Below are 19654 nucleotides of genomic sequence, written 5' to 3'. Positions count from 1 at the left end.
TGATAGGAGATCAGGGGACAGATCCCAGCTCCTCCCGGTGGGGGGCCTTGGACAGGCTGTATCAGTTGCTCTCAAGGTCAGGCCTCCCCTTGGTGCCTCTCTTTTGCTGGTGACCTCTTCCACCCTGCAGCCCTGGGGGTGGTAACGGTCTCCCTGAGCTGGCCCTGGAGTCCTGCACTCTCCCTGCGGCTCCCTTACTCCCCCCACTTCCGTAAGCAACCTCCCTTTGTAAATAACCCTCCTGGAATTTCCCTAATTTGCGGAAGCCATCTGTTTTCCCATGGGACTCTGACTGATGTGACAGCATCATGAATAATGATGGAAACTGGAAGCACCTGAAATGTAGGAGAGCACGGGGAGGGGGGGTGTTGAGGAGACCCTGAGCGGCTCGGCGGGAGGTGATGCAGCCAGTGGAAAGATGTTCGGAAAAAAACATTGCAACGGAGTGGGGGAAGGGCATGGCTAGGGTAGGATGCTTGGGGAAGAACAAAAGACCTGCGGCTAAACTTCGTTTATGGCCAGACCTCTAACAAGTGCCCTGCGGGCAGGGGGTGTGACCTCGTAGCCTCAATTCTATCACTGAGGGGGGACACAATAAAGATCAGAAACCAATGAATCAAGGAGCGAGTCAACGAGCGTCCCAGCCCAGCCCAGACCTCTCTCTTGCCCACGGAGGCCCGAGGTGAATCCCAGGTGGAGGGGAGAACGCGGCTGAGGCCTCAGACCAGGACGAAGGGCTTGTGAGCGTGTGCATGCATGCGTGCGTACGTGAGTGTGCGCGTGCGTGCAAGCACCTGGCGGAACCGCGGGGAAGCCGGGCTCTGGGGCGCCCCGCCCACTTGGGGGCGGAGCCTGCGGCGGGGAGGAGCGGAGGTGCGGCGCGGAGGGGAGGGGCGGAGACTGCGGCGCGGCGGGGAGGGGCGGAGTCTGCGGCGCCCGGGGCGCTGCGGCGGGCGCTCCGGCACCGGCGGGAGCTGTTGCAGTCCCAGCCACCTTAGGTCCCCGCTCCGTGGCCCTGGGCAAGTGGCGAAACCTCTCTGGGCTTCAGAGAGCACCTGCCTCACGGGGTCCACCGCAGGGTGAGTGGAAGCTACCGTGTGCTGAGCATTTGCTGTGTCCCGCCACCAGCAGGCCGCACCCCAAGGCAGTGAGTGACCCGGCCGTTCGGCCCCGGCGGCGGCGGCGGCGGCGGAGTGGGCTCCGCTCCCCCGCTCCCCAGACCCCGCCTGAGGCCCCCGCGCGTGGTAGCGGCCGGGCGCGGTGCCCGGCGGCCGGGCGCATTTCCCTCGGTGCGCGCGACGGGCCACGCGCCACCCGCAGAGTGGCGCCCGCTCTGCCCTGTGCCGGCGGGGTGGGGGCCACACGCGGAGGGCACACACCCCCGACAGCCCAGCGAGGCACGAAAAACACACAGATCGCTGGCGGTGGTCTTTTCTAACCTTGACGACAAAAATACCCTTTCATGCGCCACATGAGCGAACGGAACCACGACTGATTCACAGCTAACAAGGGTTCTCCCGGGAACTGTGAGAGTGGAGCCCCCTCCCCACTGTCCCCACCTCCACACTGTGGGGCAGGGGGCTGGGGGCACGCTGGCCACCTCTAGGGCGGAGTGGCTGGGGTAGGAGTTGGCCTGGGGATGGGTGGAGGTGGGGGGAGTGTCTGGCACGGGAAGCTGGACGGGCTGGGGAGCAGGAGCTCCTGAGCCCCTGGGGGGGGCGGTTAATTACCCTTTGCTGGGTGTGGGGAACCCTGAGGGCTGTGGGGAGCCACTGGGGAAGTGGCCAGGTGTGATTTACACTTTGGAAACACCCTTCTGGCCTTAGGGGGGCTCAATCAGCGGGGGTGGCTCAGGTTAGGGTGCAGTGGGAAACAGGGTTGGCTGGCAGAGAGGGGGAGAGGCCTAGGTCATGCCCAATGTCTGGCTGGAGTGCTGAGTAGATGGCAAGGTGGGGTGGGGGGTGGGGGGGGGGCGGCTGGACAGAGGGAGGGGGTCCTGAAGTGAAGAGGGAGGGTGGCCCTCCCCAGGGACAGCATGGCAAAACAGGACACAGCCCTGGACCTACCAGTGCCAGCTCCCCAGGCCTGCAGTGGGTGGGCTCTGTGGGCACCAGGCGGGCTGATCCACACCAGCTCCCCAGCACTGGCTGGAAGCCTCGGGGGCCATCCCAGGGCCTTTCTTTCTGTCTTGCCTAAGAACCCCCCTTCAAGCACAACGGAAAGGAGTCCCCTTCTCCACATCCGCCTTCTTCCTTAGTCCTCCTAAGGGGCTTCCCTTCTCCACTCCTTCCATCCCCCCGTGGTGCCCACCGGGCCTTGGAAAGCAGAAACCAGGCCCCTCTCATCCCCTGGAAAGTGCCAATATAAAATCCAGGCTCATCATGGCTCCCAAACCCAGACTTGGTCTTACCTCCCTTCGCTCTCCTCCCCGGCTCCTCCCTTGAGCCCCCAGTGCTGCCCCCAGAGTTGCTGTCAGTTCATTCCCTTCTCACCTGCTTTTTCTCTTCCTTCACACAGTCTCCCTGAGGAGTCCTGCCAGGCTACCTCCTCGGTATTTTGCTCCCAACTCAAATGTCACCTTCTTCTGGAAAAAGCAGCTACCTCTGTCACATTATCTGGCTTTATTGTTTTTTTTTTTTTTTTAATTTTTTTTTTTTTCCCAACGTTTATTTATTTTTGGGACAGAGAGAGACAGAGCATGAACGGGGGAGGGGCAGAGAGAGAGGGAGACACAGAATCGGAAACAGGCTCCAGGCTCTGAGCCATCAGCCCAGAGCCCGACGCGGGGCTCGAACTCCCGGACCGCGAGATCGTGACCTGGCTGAAGGTCGGACGCTTAACCGACTGCGCCACCCAGGCGCCCCGTTTTTTTTTTTTTTTTTTTAATACACTTAACCAGTGTTGGAAGTTATTTTGTGTTCTTGTTTATCATCTTCCCCCCTGACCAGAATATAAGCTCCATGAGTATAGGGACCATGTCTGTCTTGCTCAAGGTTCTCTCACCACAACTTGGACCAGTGCTGGGCACCCAGGGGAAACCCAGGCGACACTTGTTGCCTGAGGGAACTGACCCCTGGGCTGAACAGGTATGTCGCCAGCTCTAAGGTGGCACGTTGTGACAGGTGACCCAGGACTGAGCAGTTTGGGAGAAGGTGGTAGAGATGAGTTCTCCTGGGGGGATCTGGGGAAACCTTGAAGAAGAGGAAGGATTTGAATCGTGACAAGAACAGGTACCACTTCTTGAGGAAATTGACAGTGCTTTTGTGGGCACAGGAAGGTGGATGAACAAGGACTTGGAGGAGGGAGGGCTAGGGTTTGGGACAGCTGGTGTATAAGATCTAGATGTGGAGGGGCACCTTGGTGGCTCAGTCGGTTAAGCATCCAACTTTGGCTCAGGTCACGATTTCACGGCTGGTGAGTCTGAGCCCTCCATTGGGCTCGGGGCTGACAGTGTGGAGCCTGCTTGGGATTCTCTCTCTCTCTCTCTCTCTCTCTCTCTCTCTCTCTCTCTCGTCTCTGTCTCTCTCTCTCTCCCCCCGCCCCCCGCCTCTTCCCCATGTGTGCATGCATGCATGTGCTCTCTCTCTCTCAAAATAAATAAACTTAAAAAAAAAAAAAGTTCTAGCTGTGGAATGCTAGGGACATGGGAGATTAAGTTGGAAAAGTAGATTGTGGCTATGCTCTGAGGGCATCTTGTTATGGACTGAATTGTGCCCCTGCCCCCCAGGATTCATATGTTGAAGTCCTAACCCTTCTATAACCTCCAGATGTGACTATTTGGAGATAGGGTCTTTAAAGAGGGAGTCAAGGTTAAAGAGAGGTTATATGGGTGGGCCCTCATCCAATATGACGGGTGTCCTTACACAGGGGGAAAGCCACCAGGGCTGCACGTACAATGAGAACATTCCCAGCAAGGGAATGGCCATCTGTAAGCCAAGGATCAAGACCTCAGAAGACCTCGGAAGACCCAGCCCTGCACACACCTTCTTCTGGGACTTTCAGCCCCCAGGACAGTCAGTTTCTGTTGTTTAAGCCCCCTGTTCTGTGATCTTTTGTTTTGGCAGCCCTAGCAAATGGATATAGGTCTTAAGCTTTTTATATTTTAATTTTAAATTGTAATATTTCATCTGGCTCAGAAGTCAAATATAAAAAGTAATAATGACCAGAGGATCAAGGTCAACATCAACAGTGATACGTCATATTGATAGTTTGTGCCCTTGGTAGGATGTGATGAAAATGGTACTTTACCTGTGTGGTCTTCCTCCAAAAAATCCCAGAACTTCAGTCTGATTATAAGGAAAACATCAGGTAAATCTCAAGTGAGGAACATTCTACAAAACACCTAACCCGGGGGGTGTTGGCTGGCTCAGTCATTGGAGTGTGTGACTCTTGATCTTGGGGTCATGAGTTTGAGCCCCATGTTGGGTGTGGAGCCTACTTAAGAAAATAAAATAAAAATAGTATTCAAAAAACCCACCCAACCTATACTCCTCAACACTTTCAAGGTCATAATAATACGAGGGAACTGGAAAATTGTCACAGCCCAGAGGAGCATAAGGAGACATGATATCTTAAATGTGATGTGGTGTCTTAGATGGGGTCCTGGAATGGAGGACCTTGGGCAACACTAAGGAAATCTGAGTAAGGTATGGCCTTTAGTTAATGCTCGTGTATCGACATAGGTTCACTGGTTTAACGAGCCATGCTCACGTAAGATGTTAATAATAGGGGAAACTGGGATGGGAGGGAGCCTGTGAGAACTCTTTATTTTTCCTTGGAATTTTTCTGTCAATCTAAAATGGTTTGAAAAATAAAGTTCATTTTTCAAAAGTAATAGTGAAAAGTCTCACTCAGATTTCTGTCCATTGTGAAGCGACCGTTCCCACCCACAGCCACTAGTTTATTAATGTTCTGTGCATCTTTCAGGAATCCTTTGTGCAAATATGAATCCATGCTGACTTTCTCCCTGAAAGGCCTTTGTGTTGTCTTTGAAGAGCATTTAATCATTTTTGATATGTAACATTTCAGACATACAAAGTGGAGAGAAAAATACAACGCACCCCCTGTGCCCACCACCCATATTCGTCACTTATCAAGAATTTGCTGTGTATGCCTCACCACCCCTCCCTGTCTTGCTGTCCCCCTTTTGCTCGTTTTCAAACAAATTCTGGACCTCTTACATATGCTAGTATGGATCTCTGAACGATCTGCATAGCTTTTATTTTATTTTTAAAAATTTTTAACTTTTTTATTTTTGAGAGATGGTGCGAGTGAGTGAGGGACAGAGAGGATGAGAGACAGAGGGAGGGGGGTAGAGAGAGAGAATCCCATGCAGGCTCTGCCCTGACAGAGCCCAAAGCAGGGCTTGAGCTCACCTGATGCGGGGCTCGAACTCATGAACCATGAGATCATGAGCTGAAGTTGGATGCCTCGCTGATGAGCCAACCAGGTGCCCCATTATTGTTTTGTTTTTTTAAATGTTTATTTACTTATTTTGAGAGAGAGAGAATGCATGTGAGCTGAGCACTCGTAAGTGGGGGAGGGGCAGAGAGGGGGAGAGAGAGTCCCAAGCAGGCTCCACCCTCTGGGAGTCTGATGCAGGGCTGGATCTCACAACCACGAGATCATGACTTAGGCTGGAATCAAGAGTCAGACACTCAACCGACCGAGCCACCCAGGCGTCCCCTGCACATCTTACGATATACTAAAGTCTGTATCTCACCATCAACAGTGGTTCCTGAAGAACCTTTTGTGAACTTTAGTCTGGGTGATGAGCAGACACAGGAGAGCTTTGCAGGGCGGGTGTGTGTATATGTGACCTAGTTCTGTCTGTGTGTGGGATGATTTGGGCTTGGAGGAGGTTAGAGCAGGGAGGCCAATTATAAACACACTTGGTCTGGATGGCAAGTGGTAGGGCCTGATGCACGGCGGCCGCAGCAGGGTGGGGAGAAGAACCAGCTAAGGAGCCTGTCGCGGCGGGGGGCACTAACCAGCCTGGCTTCAGATACACGTCTGCCTGGAGGATAGACGGGGCCTTGGTGTGAGGGCAGGGCAGCTGCAGCTATCTGTACCCGAGGGTCCGGTGGCTAGGCTTTCCTTTTCAGAAGAGTGGGCTCATTTTGACCACCTCAAGGCAGGTGTCCCAACTCTGCAGTGCCCCAGCAAAGCTTGTCCTTTGCTTGGCTTAGTGGGCCAGCACCCACCCACATGGGTAAGGAACATCAGCATGTCAGAGCAGGAAGGCCACCAGAAATCACAGCATCTAACTCCTCTCTGGTTACGCACAGAGACACACAGACCCAGAGAAGGGGCGTGTGTTGCCTCGGCCACACAGGGAGTGAGAAGCAGAGCTGGAATGAGACCCAGGGTCTCTGACTTCCTTCCTCCCATTACCCACAGCTTCCTCTTCTCTCCGAACCCTGCTCCCAGAAGAGATGTGACACGAGCCAGTGCTGCCTTATGTGCATACATTTGAAACGTCCTGGGTGACTCTGCTCCCAGGGACGTAGGCACACTAAGCCTGCTTGCTAATGACAGCATTACTACAGGAAACTATTTACGGAGCACCTACCATGTACCACAAACTGTGCGGGGAACTTTGTATACGTCACGTCTGAGCCTCCCCAAATCCCATGAGGCAGCCACTATTATTTCCGTAATCTCCCATTATAGAGATGGGCAAATTGAGATACGGAAGATGTAGCTTGGCTAGGATCATACAGTGAGGGCGTGGCAGAGGCAGTGTTTGAGTGTTTGTCCAACTGGAAAGTCTGCACTCTTAAACACTAACCCCTGTGGCCTCTGAAGAACAGGGGTGGCTTCCCGTGAAGAGGACGCTGCTCACTCCCTGGCCTCCACCCTCGTTGTCCCCCAGACCCACACCCCGGCCCTGAGCCTCTCAGTGGACAAGACAGGCTACAGATGGGCCCTGACCCCCTGCTGTCGTCTCCAAGACGCTGGGCCCTACCCAAGGTGGTTTATGGCCTTTGGTGTTTGGGGCCGTAAACAGACCTCCATGTTCAGGGCGCGCATGAAGTGTCAGCGCCGCCTGCGAGGACATCAGACACAATGTGCTCTCAGGGTTCAAACGAACGGATGCCTGCCCTTTCGACGGCCTTTACTACACTCTGTTCCGTGCCCTGCGAGGGGCTCTGGACACATGGCCCTGGTGTCCGTCATTCAGGCGCTCAGGCCACAGCGGGAGGTGCCACGGGAGACAAGGCTGTAAGAAGAGACCGGGTCCCTAGAGATGGGGCCTGGACTCTAACCAGGGTGGTCCGAGCCGCAGGGATGTTGGCCCAGGTGGGCCCAGGCTTTCTAGGCCGCGGCTGGAGAGCGGGTGCGGCGCAGGAAGGCCGGCTGCAGCAGGGGCGCCGCCAGCTGCAGAAGACGCGGTGGCGGACGGCCGGTCAGGTGCCCAGGGTCCGCGGCGCGGGGCGGGTTCCCGGGTCCCTCCCCATCGGTGCGGGGCCGGGTCACGTGGGTGGTTTGGGGCGCACCACGCCCCTCCGGCCGGGCCCCCAGCTGCAGCACCCCCCCCACCACCGCGGCGCCGGGAACCCGGGGTCAGGCCGCGGTCAGACGCTGGCGCGCGCCGTCGCCGCAGGATGCGCCCCGCCCCTCGGCGGTCGCCGGGGGCCCAAGGTTCGAGTCCCGGCCTTGGTGTGACTCGCCGCGGGGAGGCCCCCTCCCCGGCCCTGCCCTCTTCCGGCCTCGGTTTTCCCATTCCAGAGGTCTCGGAGAGCCTGCGCTCCCGGTCACGCGCGGCCCCGAGCCCACAGGCCGCCACACGGGGCGGGGCAGCGGCTAGGCGTCCGCAGCGCGCCCGCCCGCGGGAGCGCGGACGCGCACGGGCGCGCTCGCACCTGGCCGCCGCGAGAGCGGGTTTGGGCGGGCGGGGCCGGGGAGCCCCGCCCCTGGCCCCGCCGGGCCAATCGGAGCGGGCGGCTGGCCCCGTGTGGGGCGACGCGCTGGGGGCGGGGCCTGCGGGGGCTGAGGAGAGAGCCTGAGGGCCGGCGGCGCGAGGCGGTCGGGCGGAGGCGGCGGCGGCCGGTCCCGGGACAGCGACGCAGCGCGCCCGCGGCCGCGACAGGGCCGGTCAGGCTCCGCAGCCCGCCGCAGCCGCCGCCTCGCCGCTGAGGGCCCGAGATCGCGGCGGCGGGTGCGCGGCCTGTGAGAGCGGCCGGAGCGGCGGGCGCGGCGCGGCGCCGAGCGTCCTGTCAGGCGGCCGAGGGCGCCGCGGACCCGCGCCGCGATGATGCCGGTGGGTGCGGGCGGCGGCGGCTTCCTCCGTGGGCGGCCGGCCAAGCCTCCTTCCTCCCGCGGCTCCCCGCCCCCGGGGCCCGCGCGAGGCCGGGCGGGCGGGGAAGGAAGTGGCCTGGCGGGCGCGCCCGGCCCCGGCGCCCCCCGGGCGGGCAGGTGGGGGCTGCGCCGGGCTGTCAGCGCGGGCCCGGCGGGGAAGGGCTAGGGCCGGGGTCGGGGTCCGGGCGAGGATCGCCGCGGTCTTCCCCGCCCTGCGCCGCGGGGTCCCCCCCCCCATCCCCCGCTCCCCCGGGCCGGCGCCCCCTCGGCCGCGGCCCGGCCCTTCCTGCGGACCCTCCCGAGCCGGGGGCTGCCCGGGAGGGGAAGCAGGAGATGAAATTGGAGCCAGTCGTTTTTCCATCCGTTCTGGCGGGTGGTCAGACGGGCCGGGGGGCGGAGGGGGGGGGGCTGCCGTTTGGCGCCCGCTCGGTTTCGGGGTCTCGCGGCGCCCGTGTGACCCCCCCGGCCTGAAATTTTCTGGGGTCGCGTTCGCAGTCGGCGCCGTGTACACCTCCGTGTGGCGTTCCCACGCTTGGAACCCCGTATTTGTCCCCAGCCCTGCCCCGATTCTGAAATCGTGCTGCATTTAGGAATTTACGTGGGGAATGGATTTGGAGAGCCATCTTAGGAATTCCCCTGTACCGCGTCCTGCTCGTTTGTACGTTCTGCTTCGACTGGCCTGCTGTCACTGTGTTCTGGGGGTTGAACGAGGTTCACCGGTGGCGGTGCCGCCTTTGTCCTGTCCTCAGGGATGCGTTCTGCTAGAAAGAGGACGCTACATTTGCCATTTCCTTTACCTGTAATCTAAAGAGCAGCGGGTGCTGAATGACAATTTTTCTGATCTGGATTTTTTTTTGTGAGATAAATGCCGTGACTTAGGAAAAAAATGTAGGACTGGTGGCACCCGGTTGGATGTACTGGTTTTCTGAGTGCCTTTATTTTGGGTAAAATTCAGGAACACATTTGTAGTAAAGTAACAGCAGAATCATTGTCGTGACCTACAATTTCTACGTTGGAAATCACGTTTCTGAAGGAAAGTACCCTTTCTCTGCATTTTCAGCCTGGATGCTGCTCTTTTGCGCCGCTGCACTCAAGGACATTTAGATTAGAATTTTCCCCCCCCTGGTCTTTCAAGTCATTTCCTGTCTCTTGATAATCTCTTCTCCCCTTTTTGAGCTGATTCCAGCACATGTTTGCAGAGTCTTAAGCTTTGACCTCGTTGATCCTGAGGTCCTTCTCTGGCATCAGGGCTTGTGGGGTTTCTAGACATTTGGTTGAAAACGAGTGATTGTCTTGTAATGGAAGGAGAATTGGGTGAGGATCCGAAGGTGGCGAGTGGAGTCCCGGTTCTGCTACTTTTTAGCTGTGTGACCTTGAACAAGTCAAGGTCTCAAGCCTGGAATCCCGTCTCCGGCAGGAATAAAGACATGCCGGTGTCTGAGGCTTTCCTGAGGATCAAAAAGGGTGGCGTGTCCAAAAGTGCTGGTCAGACAATGCCACGCAAGTCCTTATTGTTGTCGGCGTGGCTCTAACTGTAACCTCGGAAAGACGAGGCATCTGGAGGCTGTGCTTCCCTAATTCTCGCTGGCTGGATTTGGGAAAGGCGTTAGGGTGTTCGGGAGTTTTGAAAGCAGTTTTCGTTAAATCATGTGAGAGTTGATTGTATTAGATACTGCAGCAATATTGAAGGGTATCTGTGCAATTTTGATGGTTTCGTCACTGTGTAATGTTTACACATACCCTGTTAAGGACCTGGCTTACATTTTCCAGAGGATATACTGACATTTACCTCCGTTCCACAGGGTTAGGGTTTCTAGTCTCTTCCTTATCATGTTTCTTTTTTAAGGAGTGTGCTTAGCTGGCAATTGGGAAATTTCAAATAATCAAATACTACTTAAAAAAAAAAAAAACAAAACAGTTCTGTTAGCTATTTCAAACACACTGCTTTTGTTTTGAAATGCCTTCTAGAAACATGGTATTTTTCTTAGTCTCTCCTTTGTGGCCTCTAGGTCTGTATTTCCTTCTTGATCCCGAAAAATACTACTTGTAGGATTGAGCCCTTCGTCTAGTAACACAGTTGGGGCTGGTTGTAAATTTAACACAGGTTTTAAGGACTTGCCATTCTTACTTGGTCCTATCTTTATGTATCCAAGATGTAAATGATTTTTTGACTTTACTGTATATTTGGTGTTCGTCATCATGAGGAATCATCAAAGGAAGACTGGCTCATATTTTGCGTCCTTTGTATACAGCAGTACATGCTTTCTTTTCTAGTTCATATTGTTCTTTTTTTTGTCTTAAATTTTTATTTAAATTCTAGTTAACATATAGTGTAATACTGGTTTCAGGAACAGAATTTAGTGATTCATCATTTACACATAACACCCAGTGCTCATCACAAGTGCCCCCCTTAATACCCATCACCCATTTAGCCCAGCTCCCACCCCCCGTCCCTCCCCTGCAGCAACCCTCAGCTTGTTCTCCATAGAGTTGAGTCTCTTATGGTTTGCCTCCCTCTCAGAGCAGTACTTTCTAATAGGAATGTAATGGGAGCCACACAAATGTGATTTTCTAGGAACTACATTAAAAAGGTGGTATTTGAGTAATGTCTTTTGTTAATGCAGTATATCAAAAGCATTGTAGCATGTAATCAATATGAAAAATTTACTAATGTAATATTTTACTTTTTTTTTTTTTTTAACTAAGTCATTGAAATCTGGTGTGAATCCTGTGTGACTCTAGTGAAGTTTTACGTTTATAGCTCATACCAGTTCAGAGTAACACATCTCAGGTGCTCGGTAGCTACGTGTCGTCAGTGGCTACCATATTGAGCAACACAGGTTTAGAGTATATTTCTTTTAGTTATTTGAGAATTGGCAGTTAGTGTGTGGTGTCTGTGGTAACTTTTAATTGATCAGATGGTTTACTGCAGCACCCAGTCTCTCAGCTGTTGGGAATGAATGGGAGGATATCTGGCTATGTTCTCATCTGACACAATAAAGCCTTTGAAGAAGTCTTCAATTTGCCTGTTACGCAAAGTTCCAAGACTATTTACTTTTAAACAAAGTTATATTTTGGAATTTTCCCTTATTAAAATAGTACTGTGTTCTAGTGTCTGTTGTCATTCACCTGTTTGTCAGTGGATGACATTTTTATTATTTATTTATTTTTTTTTAATTTTTTTAACGTTTATTTATTTTTGACACAGAGAGAGACAGAGCATGAACGGGGGAGGGTCAGAGAGAGGGAGACACAGAATCTGAAACAGGCTCCAGGCTCTGAGCCATCAGCACAGAGCCTGACGCGGGGCTTGAACTCACGAACCGCGAGATCGTGACCTGAGCCGAAGTCGGATGCTTAACCGACTGAGCCACCCAGGCGCCCCAGTGGATGACATTTTAAAAATGTTTTCCCAGGGCACTTGGGTGCTCAGTCAGTTGAGCATCTGTCCCTTGATTTTGGCTCAGGTCATGGGATCGAGCCCCGTATCAGACGCCGTGCTGAGTGTGGAGCCTGCTTGGGATTCTCTTTCTCCCTCTGCCCTTCTCCCCTATTCGGGCACATGTTCTCTCTCTTTCAAATAAAAAAATAAAACAAAATTAATAATAAGTGAAAAAAAGGACTCAGCTTGGGTCTTCCATTCCAGAGATCTTTAAAATAAATAAAATAATAACATAAAAATGAAACTGTTTTCCTAAGAAGAAAATGGACTGTGCTTTAAAGATTACTCATTGGCTTGTGCCTAAGATCTGGACCTGGAAGCATTTAGGCTATGCCTAAATTACTTTGATAGAAATAAGAACGTTAATAAAGATAGCCTGGCTCAGAGCATGAAAAGAATGAAAACTGCCTTGCTCATTGGTCGGCATCTTTCTTTTCAGAAGAGAGGGAGCATTTTGCAGCTGGTAAAACTTCTTGTGCAAAGGTGAAATAGATCTGGGGAATGGCACTAAGGATACTTTTTTCTTTTCCAAAGGAACGTTGATATGAGTAAAGGAAGTTCTGTGGTTCTAAAGTGTTTTATTCATAAGGGAAGCACTCTGGCGTTTTGGTAATGTTAGGAGTGAGACTCCTTACCTCCAGTAGGCACTGCATAGTATGACTAGCTGATTCCACTCCTTTCTGTCCTAGGAGCCCTTTCAACATATTAATTGTATAGGCTGTGGGTTAAATTAATTTGTGTTTAACATTTAACTTTCATTAAACAAACATTCACTTCAGATAACTTCCTAACTCTACAGAAAAAAAAATTTGAGGTACTAGAATAGGTCTTTCTTTTTAAAATTTTTTTAATGTTTATTTATTTTTGAGAGAGGCGAGAGAACACGAGAGGAGGAGGGGCAGAGAAGGAGGGGAACACAGAATCCTAAGCAGGCTCCAGGCTCCTAGCTGTCAGCATAGAGCCTAACGCGGGGCTGGAACTCACAAACTTCCAGATAATGACCTGAGCCGAAGTTGGACACTTAACCGACTGAGCCACCCAGGCACCCTGGTCGTTTCTTTCTTTAAGCCATCAGCTGTCGTGTAATTGATAAAACACCCTGGAAGAAGAGAGATTTAGGTTCTAGTCCACACTTTTTAGTACCTGTTTAACTTTTGGACTTAATTTCTTTGGACCTCAGTTTCTCATCTGTGAGATGAGTTGGTCTTGGGTGATTTCCAACTGTTTATGGTTGGTCCAGTAGTTAATACATAGCAGATACTTTCATGAAAGTCAGTAATCAGGCTACATCAAAGGTTGAGGCAACCTGACACTTGTTTTGACAGCCCTAATAGTAAACTTGTTCACGGCCCAAGTATCTTTGTATGATAGAGCAGATAAGAGCTCAGTAGGTGTTCACTATTATTGTTAACTAATAATTTAGTCACTTGATAGGCTTGAATTGTATCCTAATTTAGCAAACAAAGCACTGAAGACTAGAGAAGATTTTTTAAAACTCTGGCTTCTTTAAAACAAATATTACAGACATAATATTGCCATTTAAAATAACTCCAGCCTTTAGATTGCCCACAGATTCATAAAAAGAAAAGCTAAGTCTCAATCATACAAAGGTGTGTATATAAAAGCTTGTCTTGCAGCTTTATTGAACTTAAGAACCGTCTAGGCAGAGAGCTCTTTAAAGGCTACAGTGTGAAGTGCAGCCATAAAGTTGCAGCTCTTGACCTTCCTAGAGCTCGATTGGGTAATAGCGAGTTGGTAATGGCGAGTTGGTAATAGCGAGTGAGTGCCCGGGTGAATGGTAGTTGTCATTATGCATTTAGGCTCTGTGTCATAGGTTTTGTGGTGGTGTCTTTGTTTTTATGGAGAACTGAGGCTCACGAGGTAAAGAAACTTGGCTAGGTGCTCCAGCTCCTAAGTGGTAAAACGAGGTTTGAAAACAAACAAGCTGACTCAAAGCCTTTGCTCCTATCCTTTGTGCCCGTCACTTAGGGAAGTTTGCTGTAGTCAAGGCATTTCGCTGTGGGTGCTAGTGAATCGAGTTTGGCTAAATGTTTTCCCCTTATGCTCAGCTCAAACAGAGCTTAATATTTAAAAGAATCCCAAGGTGAATCTTCTTTTTTTTTTTTTAATTTCCAGTGTAGCTAACACAGTGTTATATTAGTTTCATGTGTGCAATATAGTGATTCAACACTTCTGTACGTTACTCAGTGCTCATTACAAGTGTGCTCTTAATCTCCTTCACCTGTTTCCCCATCCCCCGACCCACCTCCCCTCTGGGAACCATCAGTTTGTTCTCTGTAGTTCAGAGTCTGTTTTTTGGTTTGCCTTTTTTCTTTGTTTTTTTCTTTTTTCTTTGTTTTTTGGTTTGCCTTTTTTCTTTGTTCCTTTGTTTTGTCTGTTAAATTCCCATATGAGTGAAATTGGATGGTATTGGTCTTTCTCTGACTTATTTCACTTACCATTGTACTCACTAGCTCCATCCTGTCATTGCAAATGGCAAGATTTCATTTTTTTTCTGGCTGAGTGATATTCCAGTGTGTGTATGTGTGTGTGAGTGTGTGCGCGCGCGCGCGCCTTATTCTTTAGCCATTCATCTATTGATTGACATGGTCTGCTTCCTTAATTTGGCTGTCATAAATAATGCTGCTGTAAACATGGGGGTGCATATATCTTTGCAGATTAGCGTTTTCGTATTCTTTGGATAAATAGTAGTAGAATGACTGGATCCTATGGTAGTTCTATGAAACTCCATCCTGTTTTCCACAGTGACTGCACCAGCCTGCACTCTCACCAACAACGTTCAAGGGTTCGTTTTTCTTAACATACTCCCCAACATTTGTTTCTTGTGTTTTTGGTTTTAGCTGTTCTGATAAGTGTGAGGTGATAGTTCATCGTGGTTTTGATTTGCATTTCCCTGTGATAAGTGATGGAGAGCATCTTTTCATGTATCTGTTAGCTATCTGGATGTCTTTGGAAAAATGTTCATGTCTGCTGTCTATTTTTTAAATTAGATTATTTGGGTTTTTGGTGTTGACAAGGTGAATCTTTTTAAAAATTTTTTTTTAATGTTTTGTTTATTTTTAAGAGAGAGAGAGAGCACAAGCAGGGGAGGGACAGAGAGAGAGGGAGACACAGAATCTGAAGCAGGCTTCAGGCCCTGAGCTGTCAGCTCAGAGCCTGACGTGGGGCTTGAACCCAGAACTGCGAGATCATGACCTGAGCTGAAGTTAGATGCTTAACCAAGTCACCCAGGCGCCCCTGAGGTTTTTTTTTTTTTAAGTTTGTTTATTTGAGAGAGAGAGAGTGCGCGCACGCGTGTGTGAGTGGGGGGAGGGGCAGAGAGAGCCTATCTGTGCAGAGCCTGACTCAGGGCTGGATCTCAGAACTGTGAGGTCATGACCTGAGCCAAAATCAAGAGTCCAGTGCTTAACTGAGCCACCCAGGTGCCCAAACAAGGTGAATCTTTTTGATAAAAAATGATAATTTTCATCATCTTGAGTTTTGGGGCAACTCTTAAAAATTTTTTTTTATTATGTTTATTTTGAGACAGAGACACAGTATGAGTGGGGGAGGGGCAGAGAGTGAGGGAGACACAGAACCCGAAGCAGGCTCCAGGCTCCAAGCTGTCAGCATAGAGCCCGATGCGGGGCTCAAACCCACAAGCTGTGAGATCATGACCTGAGCCAAAGTTGGACGCTCAACTGACTGAACCATCCAGGCACCCCAGGACAACTCTTTTAAATGTAAATGTCATTTTCCTTTCTCAGCATCCTACTTAAACATACTATGCCAGTATATATGCTTAAGAGTTACTTAGGATTTCTAGCATAATAGGAACTTAGATTATCATGTTATTGTATTGAAGTTATATAACTGGTTGTCAGCATGTGTTTTTGTGTGTGTTTGCACAGATGGGCAATAATCTTCAGCAAAAGTTTGGTGGTATTTTGGTGCCCAGAAGTATTGTTGCCATGGTTATTTCACAAACGGTGGTTCTAGGGATGAACTTAGAAATGGTGGTAATAATCAAGTTCTATTGTGACACTTTCTTGGCCTAATTGCTTTATTTCACTGCAAATATAACTGCATGGTTGTTGTTCATACTAATAAGCAAAAGCTACTGTTACTGGATTTTGTAAAATAAAAATCTTTGCCTGGTGATATGTAGAGCAATAAAAGACCGTGAGAATGAGGTTGTTTTAAAATTAATAAACGGAGCGGAGCACCTGGGTGGCTCAGTCGGTTAAGCGTTACACTTCAGCTCAGGTCATGGTCTCATGGTGCATGGGTTTGAAGCCCACGTTGGGCTCTGTGCCGGCAGTGCGGAGCCTGGAGCCCGCTTCAGATTCTGTGTCTCCCTCTCTCTCTGCCCCTCCCCTGCTCACACTCTGTCTCTCTCTCAAAAATAAACATTAAAAAAAAAATTAGGGGTGCCTGGATGGCTCAGTCGGTTAAGTGTCCGACTTTGGTTTAGGTCATGGTCTCACATTTCATGAGTTTAGCCCTGCATCAGGCTCCGTGCTGGCAGTGTGGAGCCTGCTTGGGATTCTCTCTCTCACTCGGTCTCTCTGTCTCACTCAAAATGAATAAATTTAAAGAAGAAAAGGTTTTTTTAATTAAAAAAAATGAAATTAATAAATGACATTTGAAATATTAGTGTATAGTTCATATAGGATCCTGTTAGTAGTATTGTTAGTATATCTACAGAAAATGTTAACTGAAGTTTTGGTAGAATCATGATCTATTACATATGTTACGATTGTAATCGTCATGGCTGAAGCAGATGCAGAGGCCCTGTGGTAGGACCATGCCCGGCATTCTGGAGAAACAAAAGGAACCCTTTGTGGCTCAAGCAGAGTGCGTGAAAGGGAAAGTGGGGGAGATGAAATCAGAAAGGTGGTGGTGGTGGGAGAGTTTAGGATCTTGTAGGACCTTACAGGTTATTCACATAAGCTATTTTAAAGACCACAGATATGATGAGACATTTCTATTGGAAGAAATGAAACAGTGGTTTATTTTTTGTGTTGTAAGTTCTGAGTGGCCGGCATGACCTAGGTGTAGCAGTAGGAGTGTGGGTCCTGGTGTCAGTCAGCTTAAGTGTGGATTCTGGCATCACCATTTGGCTCTCCGACTTTGGGTGAAGTTACTTGACCCCTCAGTTCTTAAACTGAGGATAGTAATTGTAAATTTATAGGGTGATTAGGAGGATCGGGGTGATTATTATGGTGAAAGGAGCCTGCTGTGTAGTAAATGCTCCGTACATGGTAGTTATTTGTGATAAGTTTCATTTCCTCTGGGAAGCTTTTACCATCTTTGCCTTGGCGACATCTACCAGTATAAGCAGCCTGGTGCATCTTTTTTTTTTAAAGCTATAATTCATATACCATAAATTCATCTTTTTTTTTTTTTAATTTTTTTTCAACGTTTATTTATTTTTGGGACAGAGAGAGACAGAGCATGAACGGGGGAGGGGCAGAGAGAGAGGGAGACACAGAATCGGAAACAGGCTCCAGGCTCTGAGCCATCAGCCCAGAGCCTGACGCGGGGCTCGAACTCCCGGACCGCGAGATCGTGACCTGGCTGAAGTCGGACGCTTAACCGACTGCGCCACCCAGGCGCCCCCGTAAATTCATCTTTTAACATGTTCAGTTCAGTGGTTTTTAGCGTCTTCATAAGGTTGTATGACCATCACCCGTGTCTAATTCAGAACACTTTGCCTGAAGCGTCTTTGTAGTACTCACCATACTTGCAGTCGAAACATTCGTTTGTGTGGCTATTTGATTAATGTCTGTTCTTGTCCTATGCTGTAAGTTTCACGAGAGCAGATGCTGTCTCTTTTTGTTTGCCTCTTACCACCAGTGCCTGTCCAAGGGACCGGCCACGTAGTTGGTGTTCGGTGACAATTTGTCGAATGAAAGAAGACATAATGTGGAAAGTAGCTTTGGACCCCATCGCGAAGAGGTGTGTGTGTGTGTGTGATGTGATGGGATTCACACTTGACCCTGTGGGTGGTCAGAAACCAGCAAGCATTTTTAAAGCGTACAGTGGTGATTTGTATGAAAGAGGGATAATTCTGAAGCCGGAGAGAATAGACTGTGGAGTGAGGGAGAGTGAACAGAAGCAGGAGAAGCAGTAAGGGGACCGATTGGTGCGAGGCAGGCTTGACCCGAAGACGAGAGAGATCTGGTCGGTGGGTAAAAGAGGTGGTGGGGGGTGTGTACGAGTGTGGAAGTGTGAGTGTGATGGCACGTGAGCAGAGATGTGAGTGTGTGTACCCACGTGTAAGTGTGTGTGTGCTTGAGAGAGAGAGGAAGGAAGTCCGGTGCCTGGAGCTGAGGATAACAGGTTTATTGCGTCAGCAGCCAGGCTCGTCTTTCCTTTAAGATAGAGACCACTTGAGAAGGGGTCTGTTTTAAGGGCTTACGGGGACCAGTGAGTTCCATTTTGGTCGGATTGAGCTTCAGATGCCTGCTCTATCCAGAAAGGGGTTACGCTGAAATCCTAGGGTAAAAAGAAAAATCATCGGCCCTATGTTAAGTGGTTTTTAATGTTGTGGCTTAGGCACTCTAGATCGCTGCCCGGGTGTCTGTGGCATGCCACACACCGTCCCTCATGCTTGTAAGTGAGCCCCACCCTGGGCCCTGCGAGACCAGGCTGAGCTTCGTGGGCAGGGGCTGGCCCGGCTGCCCACCCACGTGCTCTCCGCGCCCAGAAGACCTCGCGTGCCCGCTTGCTGGAGCAGTGCAGTCCGTGACTTCACGTCGATCGTTTGTGCTCTGCTTTTCCTCTGTGGCACGTTTATGTTTCTGATGGCAACCTTGAAAGTAGAAGCAGTAGGGGCGCCTGGGTGGCGCAGTCGGTTAAGCGTCCAACTTCAGCCAGGTCACGATCTCGCGGTCCGTGAGTTCGAGCCCCGCGTCGGGCTCTGGGCTGATGGCTCGGAGCCTGGAGCCTGTTTCCGATTCTGTGTCTCCCTCTCTCTCTGCCCCTCCCCCGTTCATGCTCTGTCTCTCTCTGTCCCAAAAATAAATAAACGTTGAAAAAAAAAAAAAAAAAAAGAAAGTAGAAGCAGTAACTCGTAGTTAACCTCACAAATGATCAACGGATAGGCGGAGATTTTTGTGGTAGAACTAGAAATGAGAAATGAGGTTGGTCAAAATGTGAAGAAAGATGAAGTAAAACTTTTAGGATTAGCAAGGAGGACACCTCACCGTAGGAACAAAGTATTTTGTGATAGAAAATAGGTGTGAGACAGTATAGCGTAGTGGTTATCGGCTCAGCCTCTAGGGCCAGGGTTTCAGATTCCGTGTTTGCCACTTCCCAGTCCATGACCTCAGACAGATTAGTTAACCTCTTCGTGCCTTATTGTCTTCTTTAAAAGGAGTTTAATTACAGTAGATCTCAAAACGCTGTTGTGGAGACTGTCAGCTGCTTAGGGCGTTCTGTTAATATACAGAACAAGTACTCAGTAAACGTTCTTCAGATTTCTCTAGCAGCCGTGAGGCTTCATGGCGGACGGGACTCCGAAAAGGATCCTTGGCGCATGTCCTCGCACTGAGGTGGACTGCCTGTGTCCTGCGCGCCAGAGGACACACGGTAGTGGCAGAATCTATCAAGCTGCTAGAACAGAGGGGGGATGAATGCTTTGCTTTTCTTGGAAGCTAAAGTTGACCTTCTCTTTCCAGTACCTTCTGTTTTCCGGACCACAGTTTAGAACCAGAATAGGATGCATTTCACTCAGTGTTCCATCAGTGAGCTGAGAAGTTGCCCCCTCCTTGCTGGTCTCTACTTGGATGGCACCTTCCAGGCCACCCTGTCTGAAATGCCCCTTGCAGTCCCCTTACGGTGCTTTGCTTCTCTTCGTGGTACTGGTGCCCACCTGGCATTTATTTGCGGAAGCTCCGGGAGAGC

The 19654-nt window shown here is 50.4% G+C and overlaps 1 protein-coding gene across 3 annotated transcripts in view; it reads left to right on the top strand.

Annotated features, from left to right (window-relative positions):
- Window positions 1–918: 918 nt before the first annotated feature.
- The window catches only part of PPP1R13B (protein phosphatase 1 regulatory subunit 13B), a 100690-nt gene continuing 81954 nt past the window's right edge, over window positions 919–19654 (top strand). For 2 of the 3 annotated variants that reach the window (XM_045448376.1, XM_045448373.1), the window contains exon 1: window positions 8011–8263. In XM_045448376.1, the coding sequence (XP_045304332.1) occupies window positions 8255–8263 (9 nt within the window). In that variant the 5' untranslated portion in view covers window positions 8011–8254. Of the gene's footprint in view, window positions 1080–8010; window positions 8264–19654 lie in introns of those variants that run through there. The other variant, XM_045448375.1, reaches the window with a different exon arrangement.

Source organism: Leopardus geoffroyi, chromosome B3 (genome assembly GCF_018350155.1).
Source record: "Leopardus geoffroyi isolate Oge1 chromosome B3, O.geoffroyi_Oge1_pat1.0, whole genome shotgun sequence".
Classification (NCBI taxonomy): domain Eukaryota; kingdom Metazoa; phylum Chordata; class Mammalia; order Carnivora; family Felidae; genus Leopardus; species Leopardus geoffroyi.
This window is presented reverse-complemented; position numbering and strand designations above follow the sequence as displayed.